The sequence below is a fragment of the Lissotriton vulgaris genome, chromosome 7 (assembly GCF_964263255.1).
Source record: "Lissotriton vulgaris chromosome 7, aLisVul1.2, whole genome shotgun sequence".
Taxonomy (NCBI): Eukaryota; Metazoa; Chordata; class Amphibia; order Caudata; family Salamandridae; genus Lissotriton; species Lissotriton vulgaris.
The window spans coordinates 1,519,618,973-1,519,637,897 of NC_141695.1; the positions used below are offsets into that span (position 1 = coordinate 1,519,618,973).

General features: G+C 42.4%; 1 protein-coding gene across 1 annotated transcript in view; it reads left to right on the forward strand.

The window, feature by feature from the left end:
• MTCL2 (microtubule crosslinking factor 2) overlaps nucleotides 1-18,925 on the forward strand; it is a 579,413-nt gene that overhangs the window by 188,937 nt on the left and 371,551 nt on the right. Inside the window, exon 5 of the mRNA XM_086932389.1 lies at nucleotides 10,596-11,831. Coding sequence (XP_086788515.1) covers nucleotides 10,596-11,831 — 1,236 coding nt within the window. The remainder of the gene's footprint in view (nucleotides 1-10,595; nucleotides 11,832-18,925) is intronic.

Below are 18,925 nucleotides of genomic sequence, written 5' to 3' on the forward strand. Positions count from 1 at the left end.
CACTAGTGTTGAATAACTTGAGGGGAGGAGAGCACACGGGGTCTGAAAGAAGGGTGTGTTTTAGACATTTGATAGCTTGTTTTCGAACTTCTCCAATTTGTCAGTTCTGTATGTTTTGGGAGTTGCCATTGTAAACATGTTCGCTATAAGAGATTGTGAGCCACGGAGTTAAGTGGCAGTCTCTTAAGAACATACCAATCGGGTACTTCTTAGACAACTGTACTTAGCTGCAGCTAATAAACTTAATTTTCTACGCCTAACAGAGTGTCTCGTGTCTCTGTCTGACTAGGCAGGTGAACCCGGAGATATTAGGCCTGCCCTGCGCGGCTTGGCCCATAAAGACCGGTTCTCCACTGTCTAGTCTTAAAATGTGCAGAACAATATTATAACATAAGACACTATATAAATGACAAGTTATTATCATAGACTTAGGTGTTCTATAAATGATATGTTATTATTATGATTATATTGGTAGAGACTGACAAGTTCTTTATTTTGTGATGTCCTAACTCTGCATCGGAATAGTGCAATATGACTTACTCCGATGTAAAATTATGTAGGAACAAGTTACCCTCTGAAAGTTCCTGCTGGGCTCCAACACACCCTCCCCCTGTCACTTATCCCAGCTTAATGTGCTCACTTGCTGGAGGAGTAATGTCACAGGCTGAGACTATATCGGTCTCCTCCAATTAAACTGATATCCGTACCTGCATGTTCACAGTCAAAGTTTCAAGCACAAAATGTTGGACACATTCGAAATACTGGTTAATGAATGCTTTAAATTTCCACGGTAGAATAATATGGAACATGCCCAGAATGGAAAGTAACATTTTGAGGTCATAGGCAAATTATCCTAACATCACTTTTCAACCAGCTGGCGAGGGAGGGACATTGGTCATGATGCTCATGATGGATAAATTGTATTACCGGAACAAAGTGACTCCACATGTTAGACATGGATCAACCTGCATGCAATTGGATCAAGATCCCACTACAGAGATGACATTGGTCCTCAATAATAACTTAGATAAGCCTTTGGAGTTGGAATGGATTAGTACTTTCCTCACTGTCATGAATCCACGAAGACCAAAGCTATACATGCTGCCTAAAATTCATAAAAACAATCTGGATCCAACGTTTCGGGCCATAGTTTCTGAATGTAGCTCAGTTTTCTAAACTTTAGGCAAATATTTGTTTAGTTTCCGCAACCTTTAGTTTAAACATGGAGTTCATATGTAAAAGACACCACAGATTTCTTATATTGGCTGCAGGCTCTTCCACCAAGAGGCACCAACCAAAGGTGTCTTTGTACGATAGACATTGCAGCATTGTACACCGAGATTCTATGGAATCCATTGAGTGGGCATTACTTCAACAAGCGGATGTTAGAGCAGACAAAGCTCCTATTGGATATTTTGCACTTTTGCCTCTACCACAGTTATTTTCAAATGGGAAGAAGATTTTTTTCTACAACTGACAGGGATATCAGTTGGTTTTGGGTAAGCCCCTGCATATGCCAACATTTTATGCCAAAATGTGAGCACGCACATATCTTTCAAGATCCCACATGGCTTTAACACTTAACTGTTTTATTGATTATATTGTTCTCATTTGTAGTAGGATCAAAGAGAGTTTGGAAAACAAGATTCCAGATTTGAACACACGGAATCCTAGGATCCAATTTACTCATGCCATCAGTAATACTCATATCTCATGTTATGACGTTTGGGTCGAAATGTTAGAAGCTGGAGTTAAGACAAAATTGTATAACAAACCCACAGACAGGAACAATGCGTTGCTGTATCAAAGTTTTCACCCAACCAGGTTGATACAAAATTTGCCATACTCACAATTTCTTAGGAATAAAAGAATATGTTCGGATTCTAAAACATGCATGCATGCATACTATGCAAGAACAGAAGGAAAAGTATTTAACCCCAGGATATCCCTGAGAGATTCTAGAGGAAGCAGAAGCATGGGTACTGGCTGTGGATACAAACAATTTGCTATGTAAACAATCCAAACCTAAATCAGACCGCAGTATTTTTGTATCCAGATAATCAACCAGTTGAGTAGCTATCAGGAAAATTATCAACACACAAAGAGTTTTTATAGAGTGAACCAGATTTTCGTGGGATATTAAAGCACTAACCCTTGCATGCTTATATAAGATCCAAAAACCTAAAAGCTCTTGGCCCTCTCTGAGCCAACAAACACTAAACCAGCTGACAGTACAAAGAAATCTTTTAATTGCATTAATTTCTATAATGTAACCAATGGATCCATCTTCGCGCATCTCAGGACAAGAGAAGCAGTGAAGTTGACTCACTCTGCAGACTGCAATTCCAGCAATTTGATTTATATCATCAAATGCCCATGCAGGTTTATGTACATTGACTAACGGAACGAAAAATCAAGACCAGCATTACTGAACATAAAACCATAATTGAAACAAAAAATATGAATTCCAGTGTGGCGGTACATTAGACGGAATCATGACATACTAGTTCTCAAATGCGCTTTCAAATCATTGAAGTATTGAAGAATGTACTTGGTCAAAACATCACCAGATCATTGCTGCAGAGAGAAATATATTGGATCAAACTGTTTGATACTATGTCTCCAAAAGGTCTGAACGATAAAATCGACATGAGCTTTTATATTTAATTGACATGCAGCACATTCAAACGTACAGTTAACACTTACAATAGTAGACTCATTAACCAATCCGCACTAGACACTCCATACAGTGAATACTTATACAAGTAAATAGATAAATGTATTTTTATTATCACGTTTGTTACATAGTCACAGTTCTCAGGGGCAGTTGTTACACAACCATTATAATTTAATAATTAGGATCTGACAAATGAAAGGACTGTTTTTATAATTCAGTACAAAATCTTTTTATTTTTATTTTTCATGGGCACACACGTTTAGTAATCCATTTGTTTGGTTTCACAGAAGATTTTTTTTTATCTACATATCCTGCAGTTTCGATGGTCTTAGGTTGGGATTACACACCCAGTTGTGTCTACACAGAATGTTTATTCGAGTTAGAGTGTACTTTTATGTATTTGAAGGTTGCTTCTGTTTTTCTTTTGACACACATTAGGATGCTTCATGCGTCTATATTGTAGAATATTTAGGAGCGGAGTCCGCAGATTTTTCCCGCATACGTATCTTTTTTCTTTTAGCATCATATGAAAATTCTCCAAGATCTCCGCATCCCAAGCACCACCATGAAAATTGATGCCCCCTCCTCCGTTGCTAGGTTAGGTGGCGACAGCTTGCCAGAATCCAAGGAGGTGTCCAGACCACTGGCATCATCCAGTTCTTCATACCAATCCATGTCTTGTGGTTGCAGGATTTCTATGGGATCCTGCTCCAGGCCTAACCCTTCAAAATAGAGCAGTAGTTTGAATGGTATGGAGCAGTATGGCACTCACCGGCTCCTTGTAGTTGGGAATGAGGAGTGGGGAGGCGCCACCAGTGGGTGCCGTTGACACCGAGGGCCTCCGCAGTGGAAGCGGTGCAGGGGAAGGCCGCTGCAGAGGTGTGACTGGTGCCAGTCCGGACCTGGAAACAGGACCAGTTAGAGGCCATGGCGCAGGGCTCCGTGGGGCCTTAAACACGGAGGTTCCTCTGCCACATAACGAGAAGGGCAGGGCAAAGTCGAAGCATGCGTCGACTTCTTGTATTTTTTATGGTGCCTCTTACCTGACTTTGACTTCGACTAAGAGGTCTTCGATTCATTGGAGCGGTTCTCAGACCTTCCTCTCAACTGAGACCTGGACTGGGATCAAGACCAATGAGGCGACCGCTGTGGTGCCAGACCCCGGGCCCCAATTAGCTTCAGGGACCGCTCCCTCAAAGCCCTCAGCGCCATGGCCCGACAATCAGGGCATCGACTTCGTGTCATGGTCGCAAACCAGGCACCAGAGACACACCAATTGGGGTCCCTGATACACACGGCATGGTGACAGCCGCTGCATGGATTGACCCCCGAGGTGGCTTTACTGGACATCCTAGACTCTGAAAGGAGTCGACAAAAGATCAAAAAAGTCTGTCAAAAAATGACAGGGGGTAGCCCTCTTCAACAGATCTGTGTTTGCTGGCATGGAAAGAAAAGAACTGACGTCAGCTCGTGGAGTGGCTGTTATATTGACGAAGCAGACGTCACGAAGATGACAAACACGTTACATGGAGTCGACCGACACCACCTACTGGCACGCAGTGGTACTGCAAGAAAAATCATCCGGATCCAACCTGACGCCTGGAAGTTCAAAGGTAAGAAATCTGCTGCTAGATCATGTCTCTACCTGGGTTATATGATTTAACAACTACTACTTTAACAACGAATTCCTGAACCAAGAATTCCAAACCACGAACAAAGCCAAACCAATACATTCTTAACAACTACTTCCTAAACTGCGAATATTATTCAATATGCTCATTCCCTGAATATACCACTGGGTTCTTAAAAAACACGCATGTTTGAAACACGGAAAAACATGTAATTAAATTAAACATGATTTTTATAATAAGTAATTTTAATTTAATAATCTTTAAAGTAACAAATTATCAATTAGATATTAATTTTTTACAGAGACGGGCGAATTACAATAAGACATTAATAAACGCTTAAAGGTACTGTGTTCTTGTTAAATACCAACACTGGTTTGCAATGCAAGTCCACCCCCTGCTGGTCAAAGAAGATGCTGGATGTGCGGCAACTATAAGCAAAGTCAATGTGATTTCTCTGGAACTAGATAGAGTCCCGTGAAAATAAACTTTGAAAATTCAGCTCATGGTGGGGCAGAATGTGTGCAAAGTGATAAGGCAAGAACATGTTAAAGAAAACGAACTGTCTGATTCTGGATGTAATTCACACTGTTTCAAATTAAATATGCTATAAAATAAACATCTTCTGTGGTATGGTGTATTAAAGAAGGCCTATAATGCTCACCATTCCTGAAAATGGTGTTAAAATTGCGTGTGTGGCCGGAGTGCGAGAAAGAAAGTGCCTGTTCAAGCTTGGACATAACTCACACTACACTGTGGTAAAAAAAAAAATGTTTCTCGTTGGCACCCTATTCACGCTAACAAAATGGGTGAAGGTCTACAATATCCTGTCCCCAGTTGGACTGTCCCGCACCCTGTGAATGTCCAGTAAGGCCCTGAGAGGTTCACGCTCCACTGGGTAGCACTGGATGTTGCATAGAGTTGACAGTCGTTGTTCGTGTAAGTCGTGGTTAATGATGTAGTGCAGTGGTTCCCAAAGTGTTTGCTCCGCGGCACCCCTGTGCGCCGTAATGAGGTGCCAGGGGAGCTGTGCACAGTCTAGGGTGACCAACTATCCACTTATTTTGTCTGTAATTTTGGCCATCATTCACAGGGAGCAGCGCTGCTCCCCTGTGAGAGGCCTCATCCTCGCACTCCTCCTCGGAGCACAAGAGCAGCCCCTCCCGCCCATTGTCATTCAGTATGCCGCTGATTGTCACATACAGAATGTCAATAGGGCAGTCTGGGGTTTGAAAGCATGTGGCGGCCTCCTCCTGCCTCTGTGTACAGAAGTGCATTCTATTAGATAATGAAAAGTAAAACGCCCAAGCTGCAATGTTAGAGAACACTTCATTTAAAGAAGCCTGTAAAACAAGTTAAAAAGAACGGGTTATCGTTCTTTCTCTGTCTCGTCATTTTAGAACTGAAGTATTTTCAATATTAGATTCAACAAAGCCATGATTGCTGCTTTTTTATTTTAAGGAACTAGCAACCATTGACAAAGCCAATAGTCCTGGCTTGTTGCTGGTGTAATGGTTCTTGCTGTATTATGTATCTGGATGCAATGACAGAAATAACATAATACCAGTCGGGCGCAACACTATGCTAAGAACAGATTTTTACCCTCGTGTTTTAAACTACGCTCTTAATTACATCCAACACCCCCTTTGAAGAGACCCCCCAGTTTTTTTACACCACTTAAAGCCCTGGAAACAAAACCATGTTACAGTCACCTCACATCCTGGCACTGTGCATCATGTGTGACTCCTGACTTGTGCGTTTTCAGTCTACCTATGTGCAGGGGCATAGTGAACTCTCCACCACCCCACCCCTTGCTGTAGTTTATTCATGATGATCCTCTTCTGCCTGCAACTCTGCAGACAATGGCTCAGCTCATAATGTGAAAAGGTGGGGGAGTAAATAAGTGAAGGAATGTCTGAATGGCTGGATGGATTACTGAAAGGATGAATGGAAGAATGAAAGGTGGTAATGGATAATGAAAGAAAGGATGGATGGATGGATGAGTGAGTGAATGAGTGGAAGTATGGATGAGAGAAAAGGTAAATAGATGTATGGATGGGTAAAAGGGTGGATGGGTGTGTGAAAGGATGGATGGATGAGTGAAAGGGCAGCTGATGGGCGAGTAAGTTGGTGGATGGGTGTGTGAAAGGATGGATGGATGGATGAATGAAAGGGTAGATGATGGGCAAGTGAATGGGTGGCTGGATGAATTGATAAGTGAAATGGTGAATGGATGGATGAGTGATAGGGTGGATGTAAGGATTGATGAGTGAGTGAAAGGGGTAGATGGACAAAACCTTCCCCTCTCTCTTAGGAAATTAGACAATCTGCTGTCCTTTAGGAAGGGTCTGAAGACCTGGCTTTTTGGACTTTAGTCCGTCTGTGTTTTCCGGTCTCCTCTACAGATCTACATAGCGCTGGGACACTCTACCCGAGTAGCCGCGTGCTCTATAAGACACCCTATAACATAACATAACATAACAAAAGGATGGATAGATGAGTGAAGTGAAAGATGAGATTAATAATTCAAGCATTCCAACCATTATAATACCTTCATTGCGTCCCAATTACTTTAACCCCTTCGACTCTAATGACGAGCTCAGCTCATCATGAGGCACAGTTGAGCTGCACTCATGACGAGCTGAGCTCGTCATGAACCCATTGGTTTTCGATCTCTTCAGCACAGGGAGATGAGCATCCACAGCATCCATGTAGTTAAGAAAGACAACAGGAAGTACATACCCCCCACCCACCCACCGGTAAAAAAAAGGTGGGGAGCCACGGCCAACTGCCGGTTAGGTCAAGGGAGCCACAGGTCAAAAAAGTTTGGGAACCACTGATGTAGTGGTTCATCGAAAGGTCGTTGTTTGGAATTCGTTTTTCAGTTCATTCGTTGTAAAGGCTTCGTTAGTAAGGCTGTTTCCCCTCTACCTGATATGGCATTACCAAAGGTAAGTAACTTTTCCTTCAGTCATTACCATTGTTTTCACTGCGTATCAGTTCGAATTCGAATTGTGAATATACCTTTCCTGTACAACTATTTATTTTTTGTTTAGATCGGCCCCTGAAGAATGGACGTTGTCCCAAAATGTATTGGGCATCAATACCTTGATCATGTTTATACTCTTGTATTCGTTTTCATCATTATTTGCTTGAAATCTATGTACGGTTGCAATAACAACAAGGAGCGAAATGTTAATTTCTAGAATATTTTGAATAAATAACTAATTAGATTTCTGTATAAGAATCAATAGTTTGAAGATTATATTCTTGTATTTCATATATTCACACGCTGTGCATACAGAGCCCAAGTGACCTTGAGCACTTGGCCATATTCAGTTGGTATTCAGATTACGATGCCGGCCCGCATACTATTCAGTGCAGCACGCACATGACAATCATTGTCACAGTTTAGCTATTCTGTACACACAAGTAGTGCACAACATATCCTAATCATGTCCTTCGAATATTGCCATAGCTGAGAAAGGGCTTTTTGTGAAAGACTTGTCTGGGCCTGTGTCACTCACCACACTGACTGTGGCTTGTAATCTTCACTAAACACTTCTCCCAAACCGCATTAATTTGCTGGGTTCTGTCATTCACATAAGGGTTGGGGTCACGGCTACGCTAACGTTGCACAGGAGAGGCAAGGGAGTGTTTTCTTGACCCTTAAATCTTTGTAATCATGGCTCACAGGGGAAGCCCGGAGTCTGCTGGCTCCACACTACATTTCACATGGCCTCCCTGGAAGTAGAGGTGGTCTAGTTGTCAATTAGAACGCCAAGACACTTGAACTTTAGTTCCAGCTTCACCGTCCTCCGATTACTGCAGTATAGTCCCCTAATAGATATCCGGGTGACACACACACACACACAGTTTAGCTAGCGATCTTGTGTTCATTCTCCTTTCTGCTCTTTATTTCCAATGGTTTACTGGATATGCTTTTTACAATATGATTTGTATGTATTGCATGACATTTTTAGGTGAGGCTGTTATTTATGTGATTCTTGTACAAATACATTGTATGAGTTCACATTTTATACTATGTATGGTTTTAGAATACTTTTTTGGTTTTATGCAGAAACTGAATAAAGTGTGTTTGATTGATTGATTACTGCAGTGATTGATCTTGGGCAAATTAATATTTCCATGTGACTTCTTTACCTTGTTACAGGGCGAGCACTTAGGTGCAGATGGCTGTAAATATTAATTTACTGGCAAGACAAAATATAATAGATTAACTAAGCATAAAGATCAGGCAGTTGGGGCTAAGCAGAACAATACATAGAAGATTTTTAAGGTTGAGCCTGCATGAGCCATGCACTCTCGCTTGCTAGACCCTATTGTTTACAAAAAGGGCTTACCATTTGGTGGCTTTACTTTTTTTTTTTAACCCTACTGCAACTTTCTCATTCCACCCATCACCTCTCTCTACTGCTGTACCCTGTTCCCCCTCTCCATCCTTGCACTTTCTTTGGTAAATGGACGGAAAACGACCACTCAACAATTCGTGCTACAGGCTGAATGTCGGGGGATTCACATTCCGCGGACAATTCTCCGTCCTCCAAACCACACGGGATTGTGTTATATTTTCTGCAAAAATGCGCATTGAACTGGCCTGCTCCAGAGCAGTCAGATTCTGCCTTTTATCAGGTAAGTAAGCTCAGCCATAATTGATGTCCATCACATTGGATGGAAGGACTCTTGCCTATCGGTTCACTTTTCAAAACTGTTTTCTTTGCACAGTTTCTTTCAAGCGCTCAGCAGGGGAAGTCCATTTGCAGGACTCGTTTGTCACTTGTGATTTTTCATGTTTCTTAGGGCTTTTCCGCCCTTAGTTTTAAGTTGTCCTTCAGTTTTAAAACACTCTTTATTTTGTCCCTCTATGTGGCAGTGAACATAGGTAGCTTTCTTTAATAAAAAATTATAAATGGGGATGAAAGATTTTTTTTTTAATCAACTATTCTGAATCAGATGTTCCTAATGTATTTGTTTAGTTTATCTGAATCGATAATTCAGAAGTAACCCACAAAGTACTGATCACTGCAGCGGCATCAACGACTGTTGATAAGCTGTACATGATACATGATCTAATGCATTGTTGGCCTAGGTATACTTTGAGTTTTTAATTGATAACGTGTTTTAGTTGAATAAAAGTAAAGTAGATACTGGTACTGGTTGTGCATGTGACTAATGATGTTGCACCACTTATGCTAAGCACCCTATTTTGTCCATTCTCCTACCCACCCCACCCCATTGTGTTGCTTTTTCCCTCATGTGGCTTATTCCCTTCCCACCAACCTGTAGATTTCTCTTCTTCCCCTCCATGTTGCTTCTGCACTGGCCACTTCATACACATTTTTAAATGTCCCAGTGATTGTTGGCCACCTTTGCCCGATTGGAGCCAATCGCTCCCCCATAGATGAAACCTATTGCCTTTGCCAATGCTTGTTTTTAATCTGCTTTCAAAGCCCTATACAATTCGGAAACATGTCTGCGTCTTTGTTCCATCTGCGGTATTAACTCTGGTATACAGAAGGAATGATACATTCTGGAAATCTGTCCAGATTTTCCTTTCTGACCTAGCCAACTTAGCATATTGCAGGCCCAACCAGAAACTCCTGCTGTGCTTTAAAAAAAAAGGAATTAAAGACTTCTAATGGATAAAGATCTGCAAGCGTAAGACAGGCACCCTTGCTCCAGCTGGTGAGCAACATATCTCGGCTAATGTGTTTGAATAGTTGAAGTACACACAATCGAGAGACCTGGGCAAGGGGACCCATTTGCCTCACAACATATGACTAATGTGACAGAATGATGGCTCCACTCATTAATACATCTGTAAATGATTCTGCCTGGGTAGAGATTTATCAGAGTTGTGTTCCTCTGATTCCATTTCTTGGCTGCATATTTTAACTGGGAAGCTAAGTGCTAGAGCTCCATGTCAGCCAGGCCCAGTCCTCCTATCTCAGGGTCTCAATTGGTTGACTTGGAAAGTGCTCTCTCTGTGAGCTAGGGAGATGGTGCTGAGCTGTGCATTGGTGGGCTGGAACATTTTCTTGGTAATCTGAAATGTACACCAGTAGTTTATATTGTAGACTTTTTGTGTATTGTATTTCATGCCGGAAGCACCACTTTGACTAAATTAGATGTAAGTATTGTATATTCTTGCCTCTTGCATGGTATATTTTGGCCTGGAGAGGTGGAAGAAATTCCCTCTCTCAATGTTTTTTTAAATGTATTCTAAAATAAGTGCTAATCTGCTGAACCTCTGTCTTTTTAATCTTTAGGAGGACAGTGCTGATTTGAAATGCCAGCTCTGGTTTGCAAAAGAAGAATCCACTCTTATGTGCAGGAAACTAACCAAGCTGGCAAAAGATGCTGACCGCATGAGGGAAGAGTTATCGAAGTATAACTCACTGTATGGGGACTTGGACAGCACACTATCTGCTGAGGAGCTGGCGGACTCTCCACACTCACGTGAGGCAGAATTAAAGGTCCACCTAAAACTGGTAGAAGAAGAAGCAAACATCTTAAGTCGGAGGATAGTGGAACTTGAAGTTGAAAATAGGGGTCTAAGGGCTGAGATGGATGACATGAAGGGACAGGGAGACAAAGACCTCATTGGTCCAGATGTTCTATTGAGCTTTTCATGCACCAACTATGGAGAGTCTGGAGAGAAATATTTGGAATTGGGGAAGCATCTTCAGTTTGTCGAAGAAGAAGCAGAAGTCCTGAGGAGGTCGCTCATGGAGTCGGAGGACCAGAACAAACTACTTATGAATGAGTTGAACAAATACAAATCAGAACATGACCAGGACATAACAATTTCGGAGGATAGCTGCTCTGTGATCAGTGAGCTTTCTCAGGAGGAACTTTATACAGCTAAGATTCAAATTAATGAGCTCAGTGGTAAAGTAAGGAAACTTCAGTACGAGAATCGTGTCCTGCTTACTAACCTCCAAAGCTATGATTTGGCATCCTGCCAAGCAACACGACCAGTGCTGGAGACCAGTGATGAGGCTGGAGATTCAGCACAGTGTATTCCAACGCCAGTTTGTAGGAAAGTGCCTGCAGCTGGCAAAAACGGGACAGAAGGGTGTCGGGAGAAGACGAGCAGAAGTAGGACCATAAAGTGTCAAGATATTAGTCACACCAGTCCATCCAATTTATTTAAAACAAAAGACTTCGAACATCTCCTCCGTGTCCGAGATCAAGCAACTCTAGTTAATAACACTATTGAAGTATTAATTTGTGAGCAAAATGATATTAAACTTTGCATAGATAACGAATATGAAGACCTTTTATTGACTGATAAAGTTGATGATGAAAGGACCAACAACTCCAATATGAGCAACATAATTTTTGTACAACTGGGATTATTACAACAGGAATTACATTCTTTTATGAAGAGAATGGAGAGCGGTTTAGAAGGCAATGTTGACTCTTTAAATGTGCAACCAGCCTTGTTATCACCTTACTCAATAAAGGAATATTCATGCAAGGAGGAGGGCTTGAGCTTACAGGTAAGATTGCGTTTCTCGGCTGCTTTAGCTGTACTAATTGCTTGCCTCCCCTTCCGATTTAATAATTTAACAAATGCAAAATGTCATCCTTAACCCTCAGCTCGTCATGAGGCATGGTTGAGCTGATGACGAGCTGAGCTCGTCATGAACAATGGGAATAAGCATCATGCAGCACAGGAGGGGAATTGCTGCAGCAGCGATGGTGTTAATTCAACCCACTTATTCCCCTATGCATGAAAGAAACACAATTAGGACTGAGTTAAAACACAGAGCACATGGGACTGATTTTCATCGAAAGCCATTTCATGTCAATGTCTATATAAAACGCTAGCTTCAGAAACAGTATGCTTTTCTAGTTTGCCTGATGTAAATATGCAAAGGGCAGCTTTTTCTAATCGAAACAAGCGTTTGTCCAACCCTTAGTGAAATAGAACACATTTTTAGGTCTCGCCTAGCGATGCAGCGCAATGCGCCGCTTGCGTAAGCGAGACTTATGGTTGCCGGGTAGCTTAACGAAGTGGGACAGGAGAGGTGCACATTGGAGACAATGGCTGTGACCGTGCACTTTTGGAGACATGGGCTGTGAACACACGCGTCTCTTCTCGCGCTCCCTTACGCTTTCACTTTCACGAGCGAGGGCGCCTGGACAGCCCATATGCACGCTCACGGCGTCTTGTTTATTAAGTGACCAAGTCCATGCCCTGTTTTCACCGTATTTGGAGCTGTGAGCATTGTAGTCAGGGGTGCTGCGAAGAGTGCTGTGAGAGCCGCAAGGTGAGCTGTGAGTGGTGAGCCCGGCCACAGAAGGACACCGATGGCAGCACTACTGCCGCCTCCGAGCAATGTGTGGAAGGGTTATTAGTGCTTTGCCATCTGCTCTTGCAAGAGCTGCTACAGAGGCCTGAGGAGTCACTGTTTAGCACAGAGCGAGGTGAGGAAGGCGGGGGAGCTGGGCACCTGCAGTGTTTCCATTTGCCTTCCCCTCGCTCTGTCTTGCTTGTTTTATGTTGCTTCTGTGAAGGTATGGAGAAGTTCACATCCTACTCTCCTATGAGGTCACTTCCAGTGGCGGTTTCTGGCTAAGGGCGTCGGGGCTCCACCCCCTTTACTTTCACCTTTGGTCAGCCATTCTCTTAACTATTCTAGTTTTAAATAAAAAGATATTGCACAAACACTGCTTGCAGCTTGCCAGTCAGTGAAAGCTTCCTGAATGTGCTGGCAATGCCTGTGGGCAGGGCCACAGCCGAATATATTTGCCGGTCGGAGGATCCCACAGCCCTGAGGGTTGTGTGGTCATCAGCTCGGCAAATACATTGCCTAAAAGACCAGTCTCCACCCCCTGAAGCTGTGCATGCAAAATTAGCCCCGGGCGTTCTATTCTTAATCCCCGTGCGTTTTATTGTTAAACCCCGTAACACTGGGGCTTCACGTCAGTCAGGGAGTGGAGGGAAGGGTCACCCATCCTTTCCCAACTCGTCACAGGGGGCTGCCCTGTGACGAGTTGGGAAAGGGTGTGGCAGGCTGCTGGCAGGCGGGAAGCAGAAATATCGAGTCTGTTCAGTCTGTCAGGACTTCTGAAGACCACTGCAGACTCGAGTTGTCTGCTCCCTGCGGCGCTGTTGTTGATGGCAGGGCCGTGGTTTGGAGCCATTATTAGAGCTCCAGGTGGTCCCTGTGTTTCAAACTGGCCGGCAAGAGCTGAGGAGCAGTGACTAGTGCAGCTCCCAATCCAGTAAACTAATAAGGGCACGGTGGTAAGGAGTAAACAAAATAGCGTAGTAACTTAAGTTTACAGATACTGGCGTGCTGAATTCAGCTATAGTTACTCAAGGAGTGTAAATATTCACAGCTGAATCCTGGAAAACGTGAATGAATGAAGCTTGTGTTCTAAAGTTTACTCCACACTTACTGTGCTTGTACTGGCTGACCTTGGGTAACCCCAGTTCCATTGTTACAGGTCCCTCGAGAGAGTTCCAATTTTCTTTTCCGACTAATCTTGATAACTCATTGGAGCTGATCTATCGCTTTTAACGATGTCTCTACAGTTTTCCTCTGCACTTCTGTTCTTTGTTCCCTCAAATAAGCAATACACAATTATTTCACGGGAACTCTGTTAAAACCGGAGTCTGTAATCCGTAGTGAGAGATAATTGGTACAGTTTCATTAGATGCTCTAAGGAAATGAGGCCTCTTGAAGTCAATCCTTCACTGTACAAACATTTAAAATCCACCACAAGACAGCCGTTCTACCAGTCACATGTCAAGCTGTCGCAAGACTGGTTCAATCCCAGCCCTTCTGGCCTCTATAGATCACCCAGGCTGTGCGTGCAAATAGCATTTTAAACCTTCCCCCACCCCTATTTATCCATCACTAGCTGCGCTCAAGATAATTTGGGCCTCAAATCACAATTTCCTGCACTTTAAAAACTGTAATTTTGAACACCCCATTCATGCAGTCATGGATGTCAAGGTCACGCCTGTCTTCCCACTGAAGCACCAGCAAATTACTGCAGTATGTTCACAAGGCTGAAGAGTGGAGAGCCTGTCTGATTTTTTTAGCACTCCCGTGGGTAAAGAATGAGTGCCCCATGCTCCTGTCCCTCTGGCAATCATTTACTAAAAGTTCTGGAAAGTGTGGTATCAATAGAAAAATAAAGAAACGTTCAAAGACACCCCACTCAGCCCATTTAAGAAGGAAATTACAGCATTTCACACGAGTTAGGGTTCAATGAAAAGAGCACTCGTGTTACTGTTTGTTCTATCTGTCGGCCATGCAGAGACCCCAGAGGTAAGACTCCAAACATAAAGACATATGATGACTATTTATTTATAAGTTCCTGCGTCATAATATGGTTGTATGTACAGAGCACCGTTGGTGGAAATCCCAGCTGATGGCGGTTGCAGATTAGAGCTGATTTGTAATGTCACTAATTGTCTGATTAGTTGATGTCTAAATGTGCCTATTGGTTTCAACCTTTTATTATTAACAAGTAGAACTTCCATAGTGTTTTTTCTTTCACAGTGGGCACATGCAGTGAATCGTTATTAAACCCATATGCCACAGGTAGGTCAGGAGAACCCATTTGTAACTTGTCAACTGGAATTTTCACAAGGGCTTTAACAAAAACTTTTTTGAAAATCATTAACACAGGATAGCTTCTTTCCATATTTACAAAAGGGACTGGGTTGTAATAGACCCTCTACAGTGGCATAGAATGTGCAAATATTCTGTTCCTGGTGCTAAAACTGTATTGATTGTCACTCAGATTTTTTAATAGAAATCCTCTGCCAAATGAAGTCATGTTTATTTATGTTTTTTTCATTGCTGGTTGCCAAATAGAAGTTCGCTCAAGACTGGGTTGCCTTTCACCTCGGAGGAGGAAAGAGTTTTATGATCAGGACATTTAGGCCTAATTACAGCCATGGTTCATGGGCTGGCTGAACGAATAACATTGAAGTGGTGGCGCAGACACGTCATCTGCACGGGAGAAGCAGCTCAGTGAATGAATCTCATTCGCATCTATTTTTCGTTAAGCCACATTTTCGATTGCTGGTCCCTTCTTGCCGTTATACCGAATCCTGTCAACAAAGAGACAGCACAGCGGCAGCAATGTGTAGTGTGTTTAGGAAATTAAAAGCGCCCAAAAGCCATCACTAAATTGCACATGTACAACACACATAAAACACATTCCGTGCTGTTTTACAAGAAATTAAGGGCCAGATGTAGGTAGCCAAATACCGGTCGGTAACACCGACCGGTATTTGAAAAATGAGATGTAGGAGTCAAAATAGTACCGAATCGGTAAATAAGAGTCGGTATTCTACCGATTCGGTATTTACCGAATCGGAAAATACTGAATCGGTAAATCCCATTCAACCCTATGGGCCTCCAAGACCATAGGGTTGAATGGGATTTACTGAATATGTATTTTCCGATTCGGTATTTTCCGATTCGGTAAATACCGATTGGGAATTATTACCGATTTTTATTTTATTTATTTATTTATTATTATTATTCTTTTTTACCTACATCCCGTTTTCCGATTCTGAAATACCTAATCAGTATGATTCGGTATTTAAGAATCGGTAAACTGGGATTACCTACATCTGGCCCAGAGTGTTTTGTTGTTATTCATCCACATAAAATTCACAGTACCTCAGAATCACCCCCCCTAAGAAAAGAACAAATGTATAAAATGTTATCAACCTGCTTAAGTTTTAAACATGGATGAAAAATGAAACCCATAACTGCATAAAGTTGGTGCCTTTGCTGTGAATACATTTGTTTTAAAAATCCAGGCACAGATCAAAAGTAACCTGCCTCTGAGAGCTCCCTGCCTTCCTTGCTTGTCCCAGAATACTCTGGTGCAGGTGTGTTTGCCAGGGGCTGTTACTGCCAGTGCAATCCACAGGTGAGATGTTCCATTACTTATTACCCCATACACAATTTCTCCTACAATTACAGTGGTTAGGCCCTTTGGCAGGTCATTAAAGTCCTATTAAGTGGGAAAAGCCAGCTCTCTCTCCCTGGTTCCATTTAATTGCCCTAATAACTGCGCAGAGCTATGGAACAGCACGGTATTTCTAGGTAAATAGTTAGAAATTACTCTCGGAGGAATCATTTCTTAACTTATTCATAATTCAGGTGTTCTCCTGGAGTGAAACTACAGCTGTTGGTTGGTGCGCCTGTCACATCAGGGGTGCTGCATCACATTATCCGCTCGAGTGAATCCCCATGTTGTTCATTACGTACCCACAACGAGGCTCTGAAAGTTTATTTCCCTGACATGTGATGTGAAAGTGAATCAAGTAGTGAAGCCTGTTTGCTTCCGGCAGTCAGTGCACACTGCACACGCTGGCACTAATCTCCTTCATGTAGGAAATTTCCGTAATAACACTTTTGTTTTCTTACTGAGACCTAGAAGAGCAAAAAGCAGTGATTAGTTTGGAACACTCATATGTGTTGGTGTCGAAAATGGTTCTAAGGAGGCCGCCACCCACTTTTAAACCCTGGTGTGGCTCACATTGGAATGGATCAATCAAACATGACCGCCTCATGAACGCAATAACCTCTTAGTCCACAAAGGCAGGTGGCCATCCATCAAGACATGAAATAAATCAGAAGAAAACCTGCCACCTGCAAGGCTGTCTCTGTAAAACAAGCATCCGATGCAATATCAAACCATACATCGAGGTTATGTCAAAGAGATTCTGAGAAAGATTTCTGATGCTTCTTTTCTGATTGATCCCTTTAATGGGTTATTGCCCAAGGAGCTAGGGGGGTTTGATGCCAAATGCTGCTGTCTCAGCTGGTGATTTCTGTTTGAACAGCCTGTCGTCTGCTGTCTCTGCGAACTGATCCAGGATAAAACTATGAAGGAAAATTGAACATGAATTGTATTACCGTGTGTACGATTTCCTTCAACAGTGTGCATAAGAAAGGACTAGGAGGTAACAACTGGCAAGGGTTTTTTGGGACATAGTGCAGGGTATTCCCACCTTAATTGGCTATATTCAAGGGCACTGGAATTATGCGTCAGGGGAGGGCTAAATAATGCAGCTGGGTTAACTAAACTATGTGCCAAAAAAAGGCAAATTATGTGGCACCTTGTCTGATAGTATTATTTCATACAGTTGTCATTCTTTGCACATGTTGACACTGGGCGGAGGTTTGACCACATTAGTAACAGATTACACACAAATAGAGCAATAATCACCTGAATGGTGACCAGTCAACCTTTGTGTGAATAGCTTTCAAGTGGGACGAGCAGTTTCAGTACGTTTTTAGTAGTGTGGAAGCGTTCCAAGTATATACTTTTGTGCACTAAATGATAATGAATAATAATATTTTGATGTTACTATTGATTCTGAGTTTTGCTTTGCATTACCTTGATATGCTGATTTACTAGTGAGTTTTGTTGTACAATACTTACTATGATTGTGATTGTTATAAAAACAGAATGGGGCCTGAAACAGTACATCCTGATACTGTGACGAGCTACTCTGTGGTGGTGTGATGTTCCTTATGATGTTACAAGTTGCCTTGAGCTCTGATGTGTTGCAGTGAGCTATGATGCGATGTAGTGGTGTCCCTTGAGTTGTGATATTGTATTGAGCTGTGATGTGTTCATATGCTTTGCTGGGTGCTATGTTCTGTCTCGAGGAATGAAAACACAAACCTTTCACTGTCAGTATATAGTAGGCAGGACTTGTAGAATAATGCAGCAGTGGTTGAACAAACAAAGTTGCCCAAATGATAGGGCGGGAAAAAGCAAATCATTTTTGCACAGAAAAGGATATAATGCAACATATGATATGTATGCAGGCAAAATATTTGTCACGTTAAGTTATACTATTATTTAGCTGTTTTTACCAAATAACAGATGAATATAAAAGCAATCCCAAGCATGTGAAAAACACATATGCACCAGTTTATAAAGGTAAATTTTCACAGGAGTAAAACTACACATGTAAATGTACTCTTACATTTTATAGTAAATTTTCTCATGGTGCACATCCGCACACAGGCTGTCTCTTTGTACCACATCCTTACAAGCATTTCTCATTCATACACGAGTGATCAGCCAGTTGTGTCAGTTTGGATGGCCAGCCAGGGGTGGCATAATACATGATGCAGCCCCTGGTAGTCCTTGAATGCACCTATGCCCTGGGTACCTATAGTACACTGTACAGGGGCTCATAAGGTGACCCAATTCCCAATTGGTAATGTACCTAAAGTACATTGTGTGGAATTTAGAGAGAGAACAGCTGGGCTGTGGGTCTGATAAGCAGGCCCACAGCCATATTAAGTCGAAAACCAGTGAAGCAAAAAGCAAAAAGTGGGGTGACCATAGGAAAGCAGACCCTACTCTCCTACAGCATCCAAAGGTATTTCCTGTTCCAGCACCTCTGACATGATGCGGACCACCTTTGTCCAAAATGTCTGTATAACCAGGCAATCCCACAGGATATGAAAGAATGTTCCCTTCTGTGTACACCCCCTCTGGCACTCCTCAGACGAAACACGGCCTAATCTAAACATAAGGATACTGGTGCAATAGGATCTATGTAATATTTGCAATTGTACTAGTCTAA